The sequence below is a fragment of the Canis lupus genome, chromosome 5 (assembly GCF_011100685.1).
Source record: "Canis lupus familiaris isolate Mischka breed German Shepherd chromosome 5, alternate assembly UU_Cfam_GSD_1.0, whole genome shotgun sequence".
NCBI classification, from domain to species: Eukaryota; Metazoa; Chordata; class Mammalia; order Carnivora; family Canidae; genus Canis; species Canis lupus.
In genome coordinates this window covers 54,561,379-54,583,920 of record NC_049226.1, presented here as the reverse complement: position 1 = coordinate 54,583,920, position 22,542 = coordinate 54,561,379, and the positions used below count along the sequence as shown (strand labels likewise).

Genomic DNA, 22,542 nt, shown 5'->3' with positions numbered 1-22,542 from the left:
AAGATCTGTGACCTCTAGTCACTACCCACCTTCTACAAGGTATCAGTGGGGACTCTCTGGCTGTGACAACCAAAAAGGTCTCTGGACATGGCCAAATGATCTCTGGGAGGCAAAATAACTCCCAGCTGAGAACTACTGTTCTACGTATGTTAAAACTTAAAAGATACCTCACCTAAATGAGGTACTTGAATACTTTAAATGTTTTTTATGATGACGTATTTGGATGGAAGTCACCACTTGGAAAATCCTGTACAGATTCGAGCACATAATTGTCATCAGATGGTTTAATTTATCGACATTTGGGGGAAGTAGTATATGTTTTTGGAATATTCTTCATTAGATATAAAATTTAAGCACAAATTAAAAATGAAAATGACTGTTTAATGCTTTAACCATCATGTGAGAGATAAGGCACTGGAATTATGTGTGAGATAGCATCTCAGAGCAGGCTGCTAACGGACCAAAACAACCAATACAATCTACTACTGAGTGGCCTGCTATGGCCTTTAATAGCCTTTAAGATATACTCTTGGCTGAAACATGGGGAAGGGTGGGAAAAGCGAGTTCTTACATGAAATTCCTGGACAGAAAAAGAAAAAGGAGTAAAGAATTTATTAGAAATGTGGAATATATAGTAGACCTATTTTCTGAAGATAGTTCCTACACCCCAAAAGAGGGGGGAGTGAGTAGAGTGGGGAACAGGGGTGGAAAGAGAAGGAAAGCTTTCCTATAAAGGACATTTCTGTACTGGGGTAATCAAGGCAAATGTCTCTTTTTTCCTTATGTGACAATAAGGTATGGTTAACAAATTCTTTAATAGAATGCAGTCACAAATATCAACATTTTACACAATCCCAAATATAAAATTATAAAAGGAAAAAAATCAAAGCACTTATTTCAACAAATTTAAATGAAATTTATCACTCACTTCTAATCTTGTGTAACAATCAGCAATAAATTTCTTATGTAATGATACAGAATCCTAAAAGGAAGAGATATAAGGAAATTAAGATTAGTATGACATTTAGTTAAAATCGTTATTAAGGACAAAACATCAAAATAAAAAAGCCAATTTTCAGGCATACCAAGGGTCAGAACTTATCAATAGAAAATATATATAATCTTCTGTTCTGGGTATGAGCACCCACCTTTTTTAATCTAGGATTCAGGTTAATGTAACTATAGTTTATGATTAACTGAATAGCTTCATTAGCAATTTCTTCATCAGGTGATTCCATGGCTATTTTCCAAATGAAATCCATTCCTATCAATTCCAGCTTTTCTACATACTGTTCAAAAGAAAAAAATTATAGAGCACACCAAGGTCATAAAATTACACACAATTACTTTTTTTAAAAGATTTTATTTATTTATTCATGAGAGACACAAAGAGAGAGAGGCTGAGACACAAGCAGAGGGAGAAGCAGGCTCCATGCAGGAAGCCCGATGTGGGACTCAATACCAGGACCCCAGGATCATGCCCTGCCCGCTGAGCCACCCAGGCACCCCTACACACATTTTTTATTGTATCACTAAGGCTGTACCTTTCAGTTTAATATGAATTAAGGCTGCAAAAACCAAGCTACATATGAGTGTACTTTTGTACTGATTTGGAACTTTAAAAGAAAAAACCACCAACCACAGAAACACTGGGCTATGTCCATGGCAACCAGGATAGGTATGGAGAGTTTTCTTCCCCAGATATTCCTAAACCAAAGCTGGAAATCTACCAAGATAGGCTACAGAAGCAGGAACAGCACAGGAGTGAGGTGGGCACCATCTTCAGTAGTTTTTTCTCCAGAAGGTAACAGAGCCAGGCTAGAATTGGCTAATAATCCTTGAGGCTCAATCTGTTCTCCCTAAAGCTCAGTTTAAATGACAGGATCCAGGCCTCACGAGATCTTATAAAAATTCTTACCATCCAGAAAGTCAGGTCTTGAATCAAAAGAATAATGTCTTAGAAAAAAGACTTATTTTTTGTCTTTCCTAAGTGCATATGTAAAAATACACTATATATATATACATTCTACAGATCCTCACTTTCCTGCCTCATTAATTGTTCTTAAAATCTTCTCCCAAATCCCTGCCACTGCGATAAACTGAAGATTCATCTTCAGAATTAAAGATGTCACTTTTTAGGAACATGTCTGTTATGGGATCTGAGAAGTTGGAAGCTTCAATGAAACTATCCCTACCCTGCATTCACCTCACCCCAGGAGGCTGCTGGCTGCCGCAGGGATTTGAGAAGTCACCTGTCCTCTCTCAGACATCTGATGAGGTATCCCTGTGCTAGAAAGGGGGCCTCTGCTACACTCTAAGAGAAGCTCTACTGTCAGTGTAGAGGTTGAGGAGATGCCTGTTCTTTAACAAAAGTCATGTTTTCTCTAAATTACAACACTTTTTTTTGGCCATGTTTTACTAGATTATCCAAATTACCTAGATTTCAAAATAAAATACTCACCAACTGAGCTCCTTGTCGTTTCAATCGATGATCGCAAAGATTCACATTTTCAAAAAAAGTCTTAAATAAGTTAAAACCTGAAATTATAGAAGGTCCGATATATTGATGCATTCTAAGTACCACAGATAATCAATGAAAAGACTCAGCCCAAAATGTAAGTCTCAGGACAAAACAGACATAAATCTTTAAGACCTCAGATCAGGCAGTGGTTTGTTAGACATGGTACCACAAAAGTACCACAAGCAACACATGAAAAAACAGATAAATTGGATCTCATCAAAATCAAGAACTTTGTGTTTCAAAGGACCACAAGATTGTGAAAAGACTATCTGCTGAGTGAGACAAAATATTTGCAAATCATGTACCTGATGAGGAGCTACTATGCAGAAATTACAACTCAACAATAAAGACAAACAACCCAATTCATAATGAACAAAAGGTATGAACAGACATTTCTCCAAAGAATGTATGCACGCAGTCAATAAACATACATACAGATGCTCAGTTATCAGTCATCAGGGAAATACAGACCGAAACCACAAGGTAACACCTGACACACATCAGGACAGCTAGAACAAAGGCGAGTGACAATCACACATGTTGGTGAAGTTGTGAAGGAACTGAACCCCTTAGATGGTGCTGGTAGGATTATAAAGTAGTGCAGCCACTTTGCAAACTTGTTTCACAGTTCTTCAAAGATTAGTTACAGGATACACTTCCACCCCTAGCTATCTATCCACCCGAGAGACATAAAAACTAACGCCTACACAAAAACTTACACATAAATGCTCACGGTGGCATTATTGATCACAGCCAAAAAGTGGTAATGACCCAATGCCAATCAACTGACAAACGGATAGATAAAATGTGGTATATTCATACAATGGAATATTAGCCATAAAATGGAATGAAATACTGATATGTGCTACCATTTGACAATTTGGGCGATTGGGCCATATAATTTAAGATTAATCATAACAGTCATATAGAAAGGAATTTATCTGTGTATATAAACATATGTTTATATAGATGTAAGGAAAAGTCTGGAAGGATATTCCGGACTATTTAGCTGCTTCTGAGAAGGGACTCAGAGGGAAAGGAAAGGATAAAATTTCTTAAAAAACTGAGAAAAAAAGATTTTAGGTTGTTTTCCTACCATTCATTGTGATTTCATAGGACTCCAATTTAAGAATTTTCTCCTTGAAAAGCTGCTGCTGAACATCACTTTCGAGATCATGTTGCCCTTTTGTAAACCATTCAAAACACATCTGTGGATCAAGACAAATGTTACCTATAACTAAAATCCATTTCAGGCAAATACATTTTCCAAAAGTGGAGAGTGAAGGTAAGTTATGTTTAATTCTTCAACAATATTTATTGATGAAATACCACTGAAAACCGAAATGCCTGGAACTCTGGAACTAAATAAAGCAGTTACTAGCAACCTTTCTCCCAGGTAACGCAAATACAGACTCACACTGTTCAATTGAGTTTATACTTGGGCTTCTCCACTAATGTTTATTAACAAGCCTTGCTATGTGCCAGACACTGTACTAGGCAAGGGCATATACATAGTCTTTTCAACAATGCTGTGAAGCAGTTATAATTGTGTAAAATGATTAAAGCAAACAGCAATTCATTGTTAAAGTAAGCCAAGTCAGGTGTTCTCCTGGTTTAATCTATTTTCAGCTGTTTAATTACAGTTAAAAAAAAAATCTGTGTAGGCATTTATTCTTGTGTTTTTGGGGTACAACATCATTACAGAAACTCCAAGTTTTTGGTTGTCACCTTCAAATTAATTCCATGGGAGAAAGAAAAAATACAAGACATACCGATAACTCTATAGCTGTGCTCACTTTAAATTTGGTTTTATCCAGAATGGTATAAAGATTACCAAAAAACCCATACATTTAAGTCACAGATATATGTTACGCAAAAATTTTTTCAGCACTTACAGTTCCTGGCCTATTAGTATAAATGTATGCTTAGCAAATTGAGAAGTGTTTAGAATTAAAGATGTGAGACCCACACAAAATGAGACAAAAAAAGGTAAAATATTTAAGTCCCACTGTCTTATGTTATATCCACACTACCATCTTCTTACCTCTCTATCTAATTCACAAACATCTTGGCCAGTCACAAGACACTCCCAGATTTCCTTGGCACGATTCCAACCCAGATACAGAGTAGCTTCTTGCAAGAAAAATGCTAGGAATTTTAGATGGGCCTCTAAATACTGCAAAAAGAAGTAAATGCTAATTAGTTAACTCCAGGCATCCCTACCTAAAAATAAAATTATTTTTTTTCTAAAAATAAAATTAAAAAAAAATTGTTTTAATTAAAAAAGACTTTTACCTAATGCTTTCTCATATAATTTAGCATAAAATAAACATGAGACATCTGTTTATAAGGTGACAGCACAATGTAGTGGAAACTACTTCATCAAGTCTATTATGAATTCCAGTTGACTCAGGATGTCAGTAAAACATCATTTCAGCAATCTCAAAGTAAAACACCACAAACTCACAAGTGATGAGTTAAGATTTTTTTCTAATTTTTAGAAACAAATGTTGCTAATAAATTTCCCACAAGATTGACAATTATTATTTCAGATGAAAAACAAAAGAAAGCTGGTTATCTTTATCACTTTATCATATGTATTTCTTGGGTAATTTACTGAAAGTTTTATCCACAAATAACAATTTTCTCAACTTTTATTTTAAAATGATTATAGTCAAAACACAAAACTTCCATTACAACAAAGCTACCTTATGCCACCTCTTTCAGAGTTGACACCCAACAAATATTATTTTATAGTTCAAGTGTAAAAAGCCAAAGAAATGCTGTAAATCATGACACAAAAGCACAATGCCAGATACCTCCCGGTAAGTGTAGCGGCCATCCACCAGTGTTGAACCAGTTAAGCCTCCGGGTCCAGCCACAGCGGCTGCAAGTCGATGACAAGCTATCAAACTTCCCGTTACTAATTTTACAATTTCAAAATTTTTCTTCAAGTCTTGAATAATGCTCTTGGCAAAAACAACAAAAAAAATGGTATGAGAATTTTCAGTGATTCTGTCAGTTTAACACAAGCTTCTGTTTTAGCATGTGGTCCTAGGTGAGGGAGGGACAGCAAATATAAGGGCATCTTCACTCCTATTCTTACATCTAGCATACACATAACTAGAATGAAGGGAATTAATAAACTTCTCTAATTTTTTGCTTTTAGAGAGTTTGGGGTTTTTTTTTTTTTTTAAGATTTTATTTATTTATTCATGAGAGACACAGAGAGAAAGGCAGAGACACAGGCAGAGGGAGAAGCAAGCTCCCTGCGGGAGCCTGATGCAGGACTCAATCCCAGGACCCTGGGATCACGCCCTGAGCCAAAGGCAGCCACTCAACCGCTGAGCCACCCAGATACCCCTGGGTTTTTTTCTTAAAAAAATGACTTTCAAAAGAACTATTTCAGTGCTTATGTACTTCCCCTGATCTTTCTTCTGAAGTTTCTCACATCAAGGAGGCTCCAGGTCCTTAAACAATCTAAAGATCAAATGTCTTTACATCTTTCCAAACAGTTTCTAAAATACTATTCTAACTTTTAAAAACTGGCATAATCATTTCAATAAATGAAGGAAATGAGTTCAGGATATATCAAAAGAAAAGCTCCATTAAAATGAAAGCAGAATGTTTAAACTGAAGATTATTAGAGAATATAAATGAACTATATTAATAATCATAAAAATGTAAAACAGCAACCATAAAACTCAACATAAATCTCTTTATGTTTTGTTATTTTAAAAGTTGGGTCTGTAACTGTATACTCATCAGATGGGGTTCTTCTCTTACCTTGTCTTGCTTTTGATAGGTCTGTTTTATAAACGAGCGGGTGATCTCGTGGAGCTGACGCAAAGCTGGCACCACCCACACAAACTGGGGATTATTAAGCTGAGATGACTAGAGTTAAAAAGAAGTTACATTAGTTAAATCTCGCAATAAACGACAGCTATGTTTATTAGCTATAAAAATTTCCCAAGTCAATTAGGTTTTATGGCTACACATTCTATTATTTTTCTCTTCACACCGCTCATTTAGAGCTCATCTCCATGCATTCATAATTCAGTCTTCAACTTCTTACTCTGCATGCAATTTCCTAAGGCCAAGAATTGCAAACAGGAGTGGATGTGAAGTGACAGTAAATGTACAGGGGTACATCAGCAAACAACAGACGACAAGGAATTAGCAACTTCAGAGGATAGATGAAGTAGCACGGGCTGCTAGGATGTGTTGACGGAATGAAATAAACTGATGGCCAAAATCTACCATGGCTAATACTGAACTGGCTGGTAAATAAAATTGTATAAAAATATGACTTTCCATAATTATATGATTAAGATACCAATGATATGATCAAGATACCAATAGTGGTTTAATATTCAAGAAAATACTCGTGGTCTGCTTGTATGTCCTAGTTAAAACAATTTTGCAAGAAGAGAGTTCTATTTTTATTAATTATTACAGCCACTTTACATTTATACTTTATATTTTTCATAACACTTTCAAATATTATTTCTTAAGCTGGTACATGACAATCCAGATCTTTCACAGTACATATCTGAAAAGTCTGCTGTTTGTGAAATAATCTTTAAAAAGAGAACTGCTCTTTAATACATAGCCTCTTTCGAACTAAGACATTTATAAAATTTGGAAGACTGTCCATTTAACACTATTCATCAAATTACCCATTAAATCTCTAAAAAACTGAGTAAAAGTTTTAAGTCCTTAGCCTTTATTTTAAAGGCTGAATTTTGCTTCTATTTTTAAAACTTCCTTCCTTAAGTGTTACTATAAGATGAAGATCTTTATGAGGTGGAAAATACTTTTGAAAAATATGCTTTCTATCTCTGGCAGGAAAGCATTGCACTACCCAATATGTATATGAGAGAGAGCTATCATCAAAAACAATACTGGTTTTCTTGAGGATTAGCCAATCAATCAGCAAATACCATATTTCCTGGATTCTAAGATACAGGTTTTCTAAATTTCAACATTTCTGAAATCGACACGTCTTACAATTTTGTCAAAAGTAACTTAGCAGCCACTAGGTGTAGGAATGAGTTCTGACATAGCTGTCCTTACCTGAGTAATGTGTACCCTTAGCTGCATATGAAAGGTACTTTGTTCATCTACCCGTCATTTTAATTCTGACTCCATTTATGGAGCACCAAGCAAGGATGGCTTTTTAACTTAAGTTTAGATCACGGATTTTTTGAACTCTTATCAAAAAGATGACACTATGATGTAACACTGACTAGCCTTTCCTGTCTGTCAATTCAACTAAAAGCAAAGAAAACTGCCAATAGTCTCGGTCTAAAGCATTTCTCACAGCCAGGAGAATATGGTGTGACAGACTCATACCCTATGAAGGGCTTTGTCATCCAGCACTAAATGTCTCTGTCCAAAGGTGTACCCACAATTCAAGAGAAGCTATTTATCCTGTAGTATATACAACACAACTCCATTAAGGAAAAAAGCAGCTTGAGTTTTACAAAAAAGGACAAGGACACAAAAATATATTCTTCCCATGCCTCAAAATGATACCATCGCTCTTAGAAATTTCAGAGGTCAAAATCACTCTAGATAATGAAAAGCACTGTGCCAGTGACGCTGTGCACACTGGTCAAAAAGAGGCTTAGATTTGGACTCAGTATGAATTTAAACAAATGAATGGTAAAACTAAAATGTGTGATTTCTTTTTTTCTTCTTCCCCAACTTACAAGGTCTGTGATGCAGAGGTTGCAATCACGGGCATCTTAGAATCAGAGAAATAGGGTATATATTAAAGGCCAACTATTTGCAAGACTAACCCTATGTATTTCAGCTAAAATATAAAAGTTACAAAATGACAAAGAATAAAACTCTAAGGGCTTAAGTCCAAACTCATACCTACCAAAAGAATTATAAACATTAGGATATAAATATGAATCCTTCAGCACATAATCGGATATATTAAAAAGCATCACTATGACAAACTAAGTCAATTATGGCTAGAATATCTTTAACATAGAAAATCACCCTTTGAAAGTTGCTCACTATCCAATAAAATAAAGGAAATCATATAAAATCGGAATTTAAAAACTATTTTTGATATAACCTTTCTAAAGTTTAGCAAACAGGAAAGATGTCATTTATTCCATTGTATCTATGACACTATGTCGCTAAGTTACAAGAAAAATTTAAATTATTTTTCTCCAGTTACCAAAAGACTGTGGTGAACAATTAAAATGAGCATATTTGGTAATGCCTGGTAACGGAGCTGAGGTTTCATAAGTAGGAGGTGACGCTATGTCCAAATGAGACACTCAATGTTAGATGAAGCCTCAGGAGGTCAATTGGTGCAGCCTGTAAACCTATGCTTAAATCCTCACTCACTTTTGTTAAATGACTATTCTCTTAGTGTCTCCTGTGACGAGGAAGTCAGGAGGCAGTGCATTCGATGGCAGACTGGTCTCATAGAAAGTTTGCTGCCCTCTTATATTGAAAACATGCCTCCCGTGACTTCTTGGGAGACAAAGTCAGTGGAATCAAACTTCTCTCCCACAATCTAAGTCTGGAGAACGTGTTCATATTCTTTCTTGAATTCTCTTCCCAAAGCTCAACATCCCCACTTCCTCATCTATCTTATTCTTCCAGACCTAGCCATTTACCTAGATTTGAAGTATCAATTTTTGCACAGGAGGACATTTATAAAAAAGTATTTCCTCCTGTGCTTAACCACATCACTGTGAGACTGTACTGAGGACCTCTTGCTACTTTTGCTCTGAATTACATGTTTGGGCAGGTAGAGGCCACTCTGCTGTTGGTAAGCAATGATTTTAGAGTCCTCACAGGGTGAAGGGGAGGGTTCAGAGGAAGGATGGGCATCTACGTGGGAGCTGCCAGGCCCTGTGCTGGGGGAGCCTTAGGAGAATGGCTTAGGGCAGATGCAAACACGCTACTGGAGTAAAAGTGACTTTTTTGGTTTAGTAAATTTGTTTTTTAAATGAGTACATTTAAACTTTTTAATTGAAGGAAAAAAGAAGTGAAATAAGAGGGAGAGGGTTGGGGGTAAACAGCGGAAGGTATAAAGGAAGCAAAGGAAAGAGGACCAAGGGAGCCAAGAGCATCCTGGCGGAATCTACAGAAATAAAGTGAAGAAATAAAGGGCAGAATTTCTGAACACAACAGTGGAGTTTGGGAATTTTAAGAGTGTCAAAAGCAGAGGGAAGGGGAATCAGTGGGGGGAACAGAGGTAGCTGAGGGCGGGAGGGGGGTAAGAGGTGGGTGATCTTGTCTTACCCTTTGTTTAGTTTCTGTGTAGCCTGGCAGGGAGACATAATCCCCAGTCAGCCCACCTTGCTGCCTGGCAGGAAAGGGCATAGCATAGAAAAACACCTTTAGTGGCAGTATATAACTCACCCCCCTGCCTGGAGTCGTACCCAGGGGGCTTTGATCTTCCCACTGCCCCCCTCAGCCGTGTGTACTTCCAGAGAGCATCTGCGAGAGCACTTAGTTCACTACAAAGTGCTATGTAAATGCAAGGTACTGTTACTTGGAATGTAATGATGGTCCATCAGAATTTCTACTGGGAGCAGTGGGAGATAAAAAAGGAAGAGTACGCTTATCAAGTCTCACAAAATGACTCCAAAAATAGCCCTGCTGCTCTGAGTTCTGTCTAAAACAACAGGCATGAGTGAAGTGACTGCGGAGAGGCAGTAAAGATTCAGGGATGCCGCTGACTGGGAGAGCGGAGTACTGCTGGCCGAGCAGCACCAAGGAAGGAATAGACTGTGGGAAGGGGTTTCTGCTTTCAAAAGCCATTTCCCTGCAGGGAAAGAACAGTCTCTTCAGCAAGGACACCTCACATTTATAAAGAAATGTAGCTGTTAGTGGGAAGAAAAGACTCTTTTTCTACAGATACCCTCGTCCTCTTCATCATCACTACTGAAGGATCTAAACTCCTCATGTAACTGGATGAGGTTCAAGCGTAAAGACAGAGGCTACAGTAAATTATCCCAACTGCTGAACTGAGGAAACTGGAAAAATTCAAACTATATCTGAGAATGACAGCGATGTTGTTGAATTAAAGGAATGATTCCTCATAACCTGAGCATCATCAGCTCTGGTCTGTGAGTGACTTTAAAAATCTAGAAAGCTAGATTACATGTTGAAAATTCACTTGATCAAATTTCAGCGTCAAATATAAAACATCAAGGTCTTAAGTGTCCCCAACTAAACTTTGTAACCAACTATCACTAAAAGCCCATGGAATCACCACAGTCTCCTAACATGATCTAAGAGTCTCTGAATCCACCAATAAAAATTAGCAGTATTCAAGATCCTTTAGAGAAATACGCATTAATGAAAGCCAAGAAAAATGTTTAACCAATGAAACTACTAAGCCACTAGCTATTCACCAAAACCTCTTCTTACATTACAGTAAAATTTTAGCAATCGCTCCCGCTACGAGGCTCTTGGTCTGGGCAGCCTGAAAGCCTCGGCCAGAGGCGGGCACTGCTCAGGGAACATCACTCTAGTGAGCAGTTTTGCAATTGGCCCCCTCGGAGCACATGGACTGGATGCTGAAGCACTGGAGTGACAGGAGAGCTGCAGTCATCACTGTTCAGTCGGCTAAACACACTGTCAAAGCACAGCCCCTAAAAGTCCTCAGCAACCTGGAGGCCAGAGCCCTGAGGGGGAAGCCTCCCACAGCAGTCGCTACCCAAGACCACCTTCTAGCATCAGACCCCAGCAGCAGGACTCACTAGGAATTTATGAACACCTCTGAACCAGGCACCTGAAAAATGACCCTGTGCCAGCACTGAATGAACCTCTTTCTTCCCTTTTCTCTTCCTTCTTACTCTATGACCTTCCTCCATTTCTTCCTCATGGCAGAAAAACGGGCAAAATACTTATGCAGAATCCATTGTACTTACTAAAGTTGTGTAGACTTTCCATTTAATTTACAAAAGAAAAAAACATTAAAGGTCTTATAATTTTATGGAAACAATAGAATGAAACTACTCTGTGAATGCGTGACCTTGGATTCGTAAATATTTAAACAACAGTTTCTATCTGAACATTACTCAAAGAAACACCAAAACAGACTATTATCTTAAAATTATGATATTGCTTATTAAAAGAAATTATTAAATTAGTATACCTTTTAGGCGGTTCCATCTGTAAATTCTTACCTTGAATCCATCCTTCTTGTTTTTTTCCAACCCTGACCATTCTCCAGGCTGAAATTAATTTTAAGAGAAATATAAGTGACCTGGTAAAAGGGGTACCTATGATTTCCCAATCCTGGACTCTAAGGCAAGAGTTTCCAGGTAGGACATTGAATTTAATTTACATAATAGGGCTAAGAAAATTATTTGGCTCTAATTACAATACTATTATTCTGATAACAAAACCAGACCAAAGATAAAACCAACCCTTTTAATATCTTCGATGCACTTAATGATGTAGCTCCTCTTGATTGCTTCTTTCACCGCATACGCATCACTAAGGATTGTCAGATGCTCTTCCAAGGCTTGCTGAATAAGGCTACTGGGCAGGGTTGGAAGATGTGCCAGCTCCCAGAGTACATCTAACACCTGCAATGATGCCACACAAGATGAGCCGGCCCCAACATCAGTAAGACCACATGAAGTATTTGTAGCTGGAAAGATTAATTTGATTCTCCTGCCTTTCCAGAAGTGGTCTCAAAGCGAGCCTCCCGGCCTATTCGTCCGATCAGACTCAACAGCTTCTGTCTTACTCGATCACTTTCAGTCTCCCAGCTCTGGGGAATGGAAAAGACCAGACAATCCAATTTTATCAAATGGGCAAAACTTTACATTTGAGTTAAAAAGGTTTAACAAAGTAAGAAGAGTACATTTAGACACTGCCAAGGCAGAGGGGGGAGACGTCAAAATGAGCTTCTTTTAGAAAAACTTAAAGCAAGCATGGTCGACTGGTTACATACCTTCTGGATGAGAACAAACAAATGATTAAGCTGATCTGAATTAAATTTGACAGCTGCTGCAGCAATAATAGTATGGATGTTCTCGATCACAGTAGATGATTGTCCTGACTGGAAAAGGAGACCGTGGAAGAAAGTTACATCCTGCAACTTGGAAAAACCCTCACACTTCCCCCCGAGCAATTGATAGAAGCAAAAAGCAAAACAGCAAGATAAACTGATTCTAGTCTGATCAGCATTCACTTGCTTGATAACATGGGGGAAACTACAGGAAGCAACCATTGTTAATGGCAATCAGTTGACTTTGTTCACATTTCTAGCAGCATTAAATCTTTAAAAAGATGAGAATAAAGTTTTTAACTTGACATACTCATTTCAAGAGAAGAGCGAAATATTTTCAACTGGCTGCATAAGAGTCGAACTGATTACAGAACAAACATATTTGCTTCCAGCACTTTATAAATGAGCCTGAGGGTCTCAGCTGAGAGTTATTTCTACCTCATTTTTTATTTTGCTTCTAGATACTTTATGACTTCAATTAAGATTTATTTATCCCATAGGCAGTAAGTCTGCTTCAGATATGTAGGCCCTGTGGTCAACCTTACAGTCAAAACTCATTTTATAACCTCAAACATGACTCTATCATACCTTACTGCTCACCATGACTGGAAAGGCAGAGACTTTTTTAGAGTCAGTCCTCTAAGAATCTGCTCAGTATCTACTATGTACAAATATTCATTGAATGTAGTAGGGATATACAACATATACATCATATACATCATGGTCTCTAATCTTTGACCTTATGTGGATTCAAAACTCACACTCACAAAAAAAAAAAAAAAAAAACAAACTCACACTCACACTCACAAAAAAACATCATATGAGAGTATTCAGCTACAGTTGACATGGAAAGCACGATTTATGGAAGCCAAGCCTGTTTTCTTTCAGTCTTGCACCTAACTTTCTGCTCTCTGCTGCCTTTCCTCTACTAGCTATGCTCCCATGATGTTCTACCCATGAGAGGTGCTGTTGGGAGATGAGGTCAGAGGAAGAATGAAGTGTTGGTCCGTGCCCAGGGAGTGGACACAGTGCTGGCACTGGTGGCAGTGAGAGATTTCAGCAGCCCTGGTGGCAATGCCACCTCTTTGGCACCCCAGCATCTGCAGTGAAAACACCTCCCAAAGCAGCTTCCTTTCTTAGACTTCACATCCCCTTTCCCCATTCTGTTACTCCAGCATTCTTACTTCTCTCTTTTGCCCTTCCCCCCCAGCAACACCTTTGTAAACAAGCCCCTATATCCAATTCCCTCTGAAATACCTAGTAGAACTTCTGCTTCCAGACTAGGTTCTGAGTGATGCCGTGACTAAGGGTAGAGTCAAGGTGAGCTTCAGGCCTCCTTCTGGCTTAGCAGCTAGACGAAGGCTAATACCATTACTGAAATAGCCTGGAAAATGACTAGGTGCTGACCTACTGAATTTGAGATGCCTATGAGATGGCATGCATGAAGGCGCAATAGTTATGTGTCTAAGTATAAGGCACTGGACTGCCAAGAAGAGGTCTGAACTGAGGACACAGTTCTTAGTGTCAACAGCACCCAAATGCACTCAAAGCCTGCAGGAGGAGAGGAAACAGCCTCAAGGGAGATTACAGACTGAGGAAAGGGATCAGGTTTGCAAGAAACTAGTATTTACAAAGTAGAACAGAGTAAATAAGTTGGTAAAGGAGACTTAGGGTGCCAGGAAAATGGTGGGGAAGTGAGTCCAATGGACTATTAACAAAGGGAAGGAAAAGAAAAGGCAGGGCTGTGGTTGATTCTGTAGAAGACACAGTCTGTGAACTCAGTAAGCAGGACTCATCCTCACGTAACACAACTGAACAGGAAAAACTCAGCCATGAAAACCGATAAGCAAATAGAGACTGACAAAAGACACACGTTCTAGTGCTGCCACTAATGGCTGTGTAGCCTACAGAATGGCTTTTCATTGTTTAATTCTGAGAAACGAGATGTGGCTCGCTCAGTTGTTCCTCAGCTTCTGCGTAGTGCAATCCCTTTTCACATACACAACTTTGACAGAAGCCCCAAACTGGCAACCAGATTTGAGTAGAGCTGCTGTGGCTGGAGCAAGATAGAAGTTCCATTTCCCTGCTCATTCACCACCCTCCTCCCTCTCCTTCTGACAGAAATGTTGGAAAGAGGCAAAAATAATTCCGATCAACTTACCTGTATCTTCCAAATTTTAGTGAGTTCATCTAAAGACAATTTACTGCCCAAGAGTTCAATAATCCCTTTTATACGATCACAGTATTGTGCTTGGTCTATGTTGCCTAAAAGAGACACCCAAGAAGCAGACAGATACAGTGAACACTGACTTTCTAAATACAAGTCTATTAATTCAAAGCAATATTAACTTGCTATAGCATTTAAAGGCTAATACAGTCAAAACATTTTCATATTTTTAATATAAAAATGTGATATTTATAATTATGTCAGGAAATGCCTTTTTTTTTTTTAAGCAACTTACCTTCTAATGCAATTGACAGAACTGAGTTTTCAACCAGCCAATCTAACAATCTGTCTGTATCTATAGCATTCTTCACAGATTTGGATAAAGTGCTATCTTCTATTAGTTTAGTTACCTAAAAAGACAGGATTGTTGTGAATGAATCTAGTGCAAATATGCGTAACCAAAATCTACACATATATGTACACATATCCTGCAACTTTTACAGGATGTATTAAAGGCCAGTTACTGTAATAAGTTAATAGACTACTTATGATCATGGAGCCAAGAATGGTACTCCTAGGGATGGCTCAGGGAAGAGCATCTGACCCAAACTTCAACCAGGGAACCACTACTAAATTGTATTCCTGGGACCAGAGAGAAAGTACCAGTCCCTCCCCGGTAATGGGGCTGTCTACGGTCATGATGTCTACCACATGAAAGATGTCACTCTGGAGGAAGAGGGAAAACAAGGCTAACATGCTCAGAAAAGTAGGGACAAGACTTGGAAAGAGTCTTGGCAGTGGTGAGGTCTCAAATTCTAGTTCCTGCCGCCCAGACATGTCCCATCCTTATACGGTCTAGCTACTCTACCCTTCATTCATGTGAAACAGGTTAGCCTTCCTCCATTAAATTCCTCTTTTGGCCCCGGATGGTTCAGAGAGTTTATTTCACTTGCAGCAAAAAATTCTAATTAATACAGAACTTCAGGAAAAATAACTGGAATTATGACTGAACTATACTGGCTCCACCTATACTCACCAAAACCAACTATGTTCAGATGAAGTTTAGGAAGCTATAGGATAATACTTCTAGCATTTTGCTTAGATCAACAGCTGTAGTCATTTTGCGTTTGTCCCAACCCCAGTGAGAATGCTTGGTTAAAGGAAACACCTATCTGAAACATAACAAGTAAATCTCAAATGGTCTACTCCAAGGAATTATGTTCTAGAAAATTTCACATAAACACTAAATATTTCAGAGAATGAATTTTGACTGTAACATATATAAAAAGATCACATTAATAAATAATTACAAACCTGTATAACATATATATGATCATTGTTACCTTTTTTATATGATTATAAAAAATCATCCTTCATTTCCCAACATTTTTATATTAATGACCATAAGTTTTGGCAGAGTTTAAAGAGTCCTGTGCTTTAGGTCTTCTGGAAAAAAATGCAAAACTTACTTCTTTGAGGGAATTCATTTTGGCGCTAAAATGTGGTGATTTTAACATGCGCAGTAGGATGTCTAATCGAAGGTCGTCTACCACGGTCACTAGATCCGGCTGGAAACGCATGCAGAGTAACTTGATGGCAGACAAGAGCTCGGGGATGCTAACCAATCTCTTTTATTAAAAGCACACACAAACAAAAAAAGGAACCATGAAAACATTTTGATCCCAATTCTTGTAACACACACAGGAATACAGGACATTTTCAACAGCACTGTTTGGTGGTATCTGATACTTTATATGGTCAATTAACTAGTTTGCTTTTAAACAAAAGTTAGCATACAAGTGAGCCAAAGGAAGGGTCCTGTGAGAATTTCAAGGTCAACAAAAATAAATCATGTTAAACTTAAATGTTAAAATTGCTTTAAAACAACTTTGGATAAGCTTGTAGTATCGAATTATTTTAAAGCTTCTTCAGTGCTATAACCAGAATATGATCTAAATCAACACGTTAGTAAAATTCTGAATGGTATCCCTTACTGAAATCTCTAAATTCACTCTACTGATAGATTTAATACCTACCTGATGCTTCAGAATATTGGTGCTTCAGAAAAAGCATTTTTTGGTTAGAAAATATGTTAACTAATTTGATGTCAGTTGTAGAATCCAAAAGAACAATGACATGTGAACCTCGCCCCAGGTCCTGGCCGTGCTTCCAAGGACAAAAAGGTGCTGGGGCCTACCTGGCTGGAGACAAGATTTACCTTATCTTTGAGGTCCTTCTCCTCCACGCTCCGCACATCCTGTATTGTAGTAAGGATGACCGGGTCTAGCATTGGCTGCAGAACAAAAGTGCTGCACTTAATAAAGACTCCTGATTCTGCCCCAGAACTAGAGAGGAAACACTTCTTCATTTGCATTTCACACAGGAGAAAATGCAATGCAAAGATCTCAATTCCAGGATCAGATGCCACAGCTAGCTACTACCATCCCAAGTAGGCCTTTAACTGACTCCATACCCCAGCTTCTTTGATATCACGTGCGTGCAGTCCCTGTCACTGCTACCCTTTAAGGGTCCTTTTATTTTTTTAAATGTTTGGTTTTATTTAATTTTTAAAATTTTTTGCCAATAGAAATTTGATATTTCTATTTTTTTACTTCATATTGTTATTTAAATTCTAGTTAGTTAACATACAGTGCAATATTGGTTTCAGGAGCGGAACTGAGTGATTCTTATAAAGGTCTTTTTAAAGAGCAACCAAAGACACATAAACTAAAACATGAAGCACCAGTATTTTTGTAATAAAGTGAATATTTTGCATTCGATTTTAACAAATTAATATAAGCATGGAGCACCAAAAAAATGTGCTACAATATATATTATTTTTGTGTGCTTATGTAAATAAGGCCTTAAATGGAGACTCATACAACACAATGTTCCAGAAAGGTAGCATAATCAAATAAGTGACTCTAAATATTACGTGAGATGTAGGAAAATATTGGCTAGGTCTAAATGCTCACTTCCATCTAAGGAAAATGATTTTTAAAAGTTACCTGGTGATAAGAGAAGACACAATATTTGGCTGCCAAAGCCAAGAAGACATTAGCAATGAATTAAAATGACATCAGGAAATTATCCAAATAAGAGTTTCTTCCTTTATACAAATGCCCATTGTATAGAGAGGACTGGGGGCTATTAGTCCGCAACACTGGCCCTGCTTCTCACAGTGGCTGAGATATGTAGCAAGTGGTAGATACAATTGTTAGTTTGTTAAGTGATATGATGTGAATATGGTATGAGAAGAAATTCATGGCATGAACAGATTGCTGAATAAATGTAAGGTTGGACAGTCTGATAATTAAAATAAAGTTAAATATGCTTTGGTTGGAAACTCAATACTTTTTACTGTCTATTAAATTTGAAAAATTCTATCAAATGTAGAATTTCTAAAGAATGTAATATTAATTAGTAGTTGGAATATTTATGCTGAATTTCTTTCCATAGAGCAATGCATGGGTAAACAGCATTTAAAAAGCTAATCCTGGGATCTCTGGGTGGCTCAGTGGATTTAGTGCCTGCCTTCAGCCCAGGGCGTAATCCTGGAGCCCCGGGATTGAGTCCTGCATCAGGCTCCCTGAGTGGAGCCTGCTTCTCCCTCTGCCTGTGTCTCTGCACCTCCCCCCAGCCCTGCTCTCTTTCTGTGTCTCTCATGAATGAATAAATAAAAATCTTAAAAAAAAAAAGCTAATCCTAAAAAAATCTAATCCTAGCTCTGATTAGTAAAAGCCAAGTATTAAATTATTAATAATTGTTAAATAAGTCATTTGCCTCTTATACTTTAGTGTTTCAACTACAAAAGTAATGGTTATATTAATAAGCTGAAAGAACACTACATGTTTCTAAAGTACTTAATATCCAGAATGAAGAAATACATAAATAGCCATCTGATTTCATTTAAAAATCTTGCAAGTTTACTCTGACATTGAAAGAAAGCACTTAACACTTAGAAATGGTAGAAATTTCTGAACCTACTAAAAGGAAAATCTCATCTTCCTTGTTAAAATGGCCCTAATGAGATATAAACAAGGAACAGTGCATACAAAAACACTGCTCTCAAGGACATGATGCTTTCAAAGTCATTTATAGTGACTTAAAAAAAAAAAAATCTGTGAAAGTTACAGGTTTCATGGACATATTTACAAAGAAAATAAAAAACGAAGGTATTTCAAAGTGACACTTCATTCAGCAAAACTTGTTAACTGAAAAGGAAAGGAAATAAGAAAGCATAATAGGCCTTAAGCATTAGAAAATGGACACGCCCAGCTTCGACTACTGGATAACCTATAGACAGTATTACCATCTGCAGTAGCAGGAAATCAGAGATGTGCCGTTAGGCTACTCTTCAACAGTCACTTAGCTAGTAAGCCAGCCCAGTGGGTTGCTCAACACTGCTCTAAGTTAATACATAATGGCACTGAGTCCTTAAACAATCTTGTGAAGGGAGCTGGAATGTATGCAGCCTATTCTATAGGTAAGGAAACAAAAATACATGTGATCATATGTAAATTATATTTGACAAAAGGATATGTTGAAAAGGGAAATAATCTTAAATATGAGATGTCTCCTATACCTTAAATTATTAATCATATTTTAGTTATCTGCTAATTTAGTTATATTTTTACTAGAAAAATTGCTATTCTGAAACAAAGCAGTTACTCTGGATTAGGTACAACTTTGAACAACCTGATAAAAAGATAATGGTGACCGCTGGTGTGTTTTAAGTCCACCTTTCCAAGTGGACTCATCTTACCTGAACCACGGAGGAATTGAGGTACTCCGCACACACCCCTAAGGGCTGCACCAATGCTGACACCGCCTGAAAACAAGGACAGTACAGGTGAGACATCAATGTGGGAGGGCTTTTTCCTTTTGGCATTCAACAAATCCTTTTTAATATATCAGAGACCATCTGGAATGGTAACTTGATCAAGTCATGAATGAATGACCAGGCAAACCATACTCCTGGACAGGAAGAATTGATATAAAGATGTCAATCCATTTAAACTATTACAGAAATTTAGGGATGCCTGGGTGGCTCAGAGGTTAAGCATCTGCCTTCGGCCCAGGGCCTGATCCTGGAGTCCTGGGATCGAGTCCCACATCAGGCTCCCTGCATGGAGCCTGCTTCTCTCTCTGCCTATTTCTCTGCCTCTCTCTGTCTCTCATGAATAAATAAATAAAATCTTTAAAAAAAAACTGTTATAGAAATTTAATGTAATTTAAATTATAATATGTCAATAAAACTTCTTTGAAGGACTGGATGAAAGATTTTTAAAGTTTTACAGAATACTAAAAATTTTTATTTGAAAAAGGAGAGAATTAGTTGAAGGAATGAAATGTGTCTTCAACAACAAAAAAAATCAAAAATTTCCATGAGGAAAATTATAAAACTTTACTAAAATATATAAAAGAAGGCCCAAATAAACAAAGAGATGCCATGTCTATGAATGGGAGGGACCTTTATGGCAATTTTCCACACACTGACCTATATAAATTTAACACAATTCCAAACATGATCTCAGTGGGATTTTCTGCAGGACAACCTGACATGTTGACTATATTCAGAGTCAATCTATGAGAATGATCAAGAAAATATGAGAGAAGAAGGATGTTAGGCAGACTGGCACTACCAGTGATGAAAACAGTGGAGCAATAGTATACAAATGGGCAAAAAATGAACAGATGAACAAATTACTTAGAAGTTCAGGAACACACATGGGCTTTGACATGTGATAGAGCCAACACATCAAAGTAGTAGAGAAAACTGGGATTAGTCATTAGAGGATCTTACAACAATTAGTTTTCCATTTGGAAGAAAATGAAATTGGATCTCTATCTTACATAATACATAAAAATAAATTCTAAATGAATTCAAGAACTAGGTATAAAAAATAAAACTGTAAAAGTATAAAATGAAATGAATATTTTTATAACTTTGAGATGGGAGAACACTTCCTAATTTCTTAAGCCATTAAGGAAAAAAAATCATCTACATAAAATGTGAAAGCTTCTATACAGCAAAAGATATCGCCAATAAAAATAAAAAGAGAAGGGCAGCCCGGTGGCTCAGCAGTTTAGCGCTGCCTTCAGCCCAGGGCGTGATCCTGGAGACCCGGGATCGAGTCCCGCGTCGGGCTCCCTGCACGTAGCCTGCTTCTCCCTCTGCCTGTGTCTCTGCCTCTCTCTCTCTCTCTCTGTGTCTCTCATGAATAAATAAAATCTTTAAAAAATAAAAAAATAAAAAATAAAAAGAAGCAAAAGACTGGGAGAAGAAATTTACAAATACATAAAGTAGACATGGCACTGATATGTTGAACACAAAAAGAATTCTTGAGAGTAACGCAACACCAAATTAATCTAAATAACTAGGTCAACTTCTAGAAGAAATGCAAATAGCCAACAATCACACTATGAAATGTTCAAGTTCACAGGAAATCAGAGTACTACAAATTAAATAATAAAATGCTATTTATGTCCATTATAATGAAAAATTAATGATGGAAAATATTCAGTACTAACAAGAGAACTAGGAAAGAAGTTTATGGGAAAACAGACTGGTACAAGCGCTTTGGAAAGAGACTTAAAACTACTGATTATAATTAGAAAATGTATATAATCTTTAACCCAGAAATCCCATTTTTCTAGGAATCTGTCCTTCAGAAATGGTAGCATATGCTCATAAAGACAAATTTATATGGGAAGCTCTCTGTAAGAGCAAAAACTTAGAAATAATCCAACACCCATTAATAGATGACAGCATCATAGTACAACAGTTGCAGGAACACATGAGAGCCGTTAAAAACGATGATAGCATTGACCTGGAAAGATGTCCACAATATGCTGTTAAATGAAAATATGCTACTATGTATAGTTTGATTACAATTCAGTTTTAAAGAAAGAAAGAAAGAGGAAAAGAACGGGTGTAGTTATATTTTACATAAATTTAGGAAAAAGTCAGAAAGGCTATGCATTAAAAATGGGTAGCTATTACCTAGCAGGTAGGTATATACATGTGGAGTGGGGGGATAGGCAACTTTCATTCTGTACTTTGTACAAGTATTTTTTACTGAGGAATTGTGAATGATGTTTTCCTCCAGTATTTTTCAAATTCAAAATTATGTAAATATAAATGTAAATGTAAAATGAATGCATTTACGTGTACTCAGTGGCCTCAATTTATTCTAGGACATAATCACCTCCTTAACTGGTTGGAAAGCAGGCATTTACTGTGAAATTTTAATCCTACTTGTTTGCTAAAATTAGAGTCTCAATCTTTGGGAATCTCTTTCTCCTATGCCTGAATTTTATCATCTCTTCAAATGCAACCTAAACAATACAATTCTGTAATGAACTGCAGCAAACAATACAGTTGTTCTGAAAAATGGTCTGACCTAAGGGAAAAATCCTGGAGGAACCTTTAACCTCAAGACATTTGATCATAAAGAGGGTAAGCCCAGACTCCTATATATCTATCCTTAGCTAATTTTCTACCAAGTAGGCTAGAAACTTGGGATGCCCTATATTTTTTTTTTCTAACAAATTAACTCTGCCAGAAATTAGTGAGTGTTTTAACATTTAAAAAAAATGAAGCTAATTTCTGATATGGTCAATTGACCTATATAGCCAGTTCTTGAGAAACAAGTAAACTGGATAAAACCTTCTTTCTAAACAGATTTTTTTTTTTTTTAACAGTTTTGCTTCTTACATTACATTACTACCTATTATATTCCCGGTCAATAGTCACTTCTAACATGCTTGCTACATCCAAATGGGGATCCAAATGACAGCCTAACAACCTAGTTCATGTCAGGGAAGGAAGGTAAGACACTCCCTCCC

At 37.2% G+C, this 22,542-nt stretch overlaps 1 protein-coding gene across 1 annotated transcript in view; it reads right to left on the bottom strand.

The window, feature by feature from the left end:
- Positions 1 to 22,542, bottom strand: part of USP24 (ubiquitin specific peptidase 24) — a 137,026-nt gene that overhangs the window by 70,611 nt on the left and 43,873 nt on the right. Inside the window, exons 8-23 of the mRNA XM_038537424.1 lie at positions 19,457 to 19,522; positions 16,910 to 16,984; positions 16,161 to 16,319; positions 14,987 to 15,101; positions 14,686 to 14,789; positions 12,468 to 12,575; positions 12,189 to 12,284; positions 11,935 to 12,096; positions 11,692 to 11,739; positions 6,308 to 6,415; positions 5,341 to 5,490; positions 4,566 to 4,697; positions 3,618 to 3,729; positions 2,462 to 2,538; positions 1,149 to 1,289; positions 929 to 982 (exon numbers count right to left, since the gene is read on the bottom strand). Of these exons, the coding sequence (XP_038393352.1) occupies positions 929 to 982; positions 1,149 to 1,289; positions 2,462 to 2,538; positions 3,618 to 3,729; positions 4,566 to 4,697; positions 5,341 to 5,490; positions 6,308 to 6,415; positions 11,692 to 11,739; positions 11,935 to 12,096; positions 12,189 to 12,284; positions 12,468 to 12,575; positions 14,686 to 14,789; positions 14,987 to 15,101; positions 16,161 to 16,319; positions 16,910 to 16,984; positions 19,457 to 19,522 (1,707 nt within the window). The remainder of the gene's footprint in view (positions 1 to 928; positions 983 to 1,148; positions 1,290 to 2,461; positions 2,539 to 3,617; positions 3,730 to 4,565; positions 4,698 to 5,340; positions 5,491 to 6,307; positions 6,416 to 11,691; positions 11,740 to 11,934; positions 12,097 to 12,188; positions 12,285 to 12,467; positions 12,576 to 14,685; positions 14,790 to 14,986; positions 15,102 to 16,160; positions 16,320 to 16,909; positions 16,985 to 19,456; positions 19,523 to 22,542) is intronic.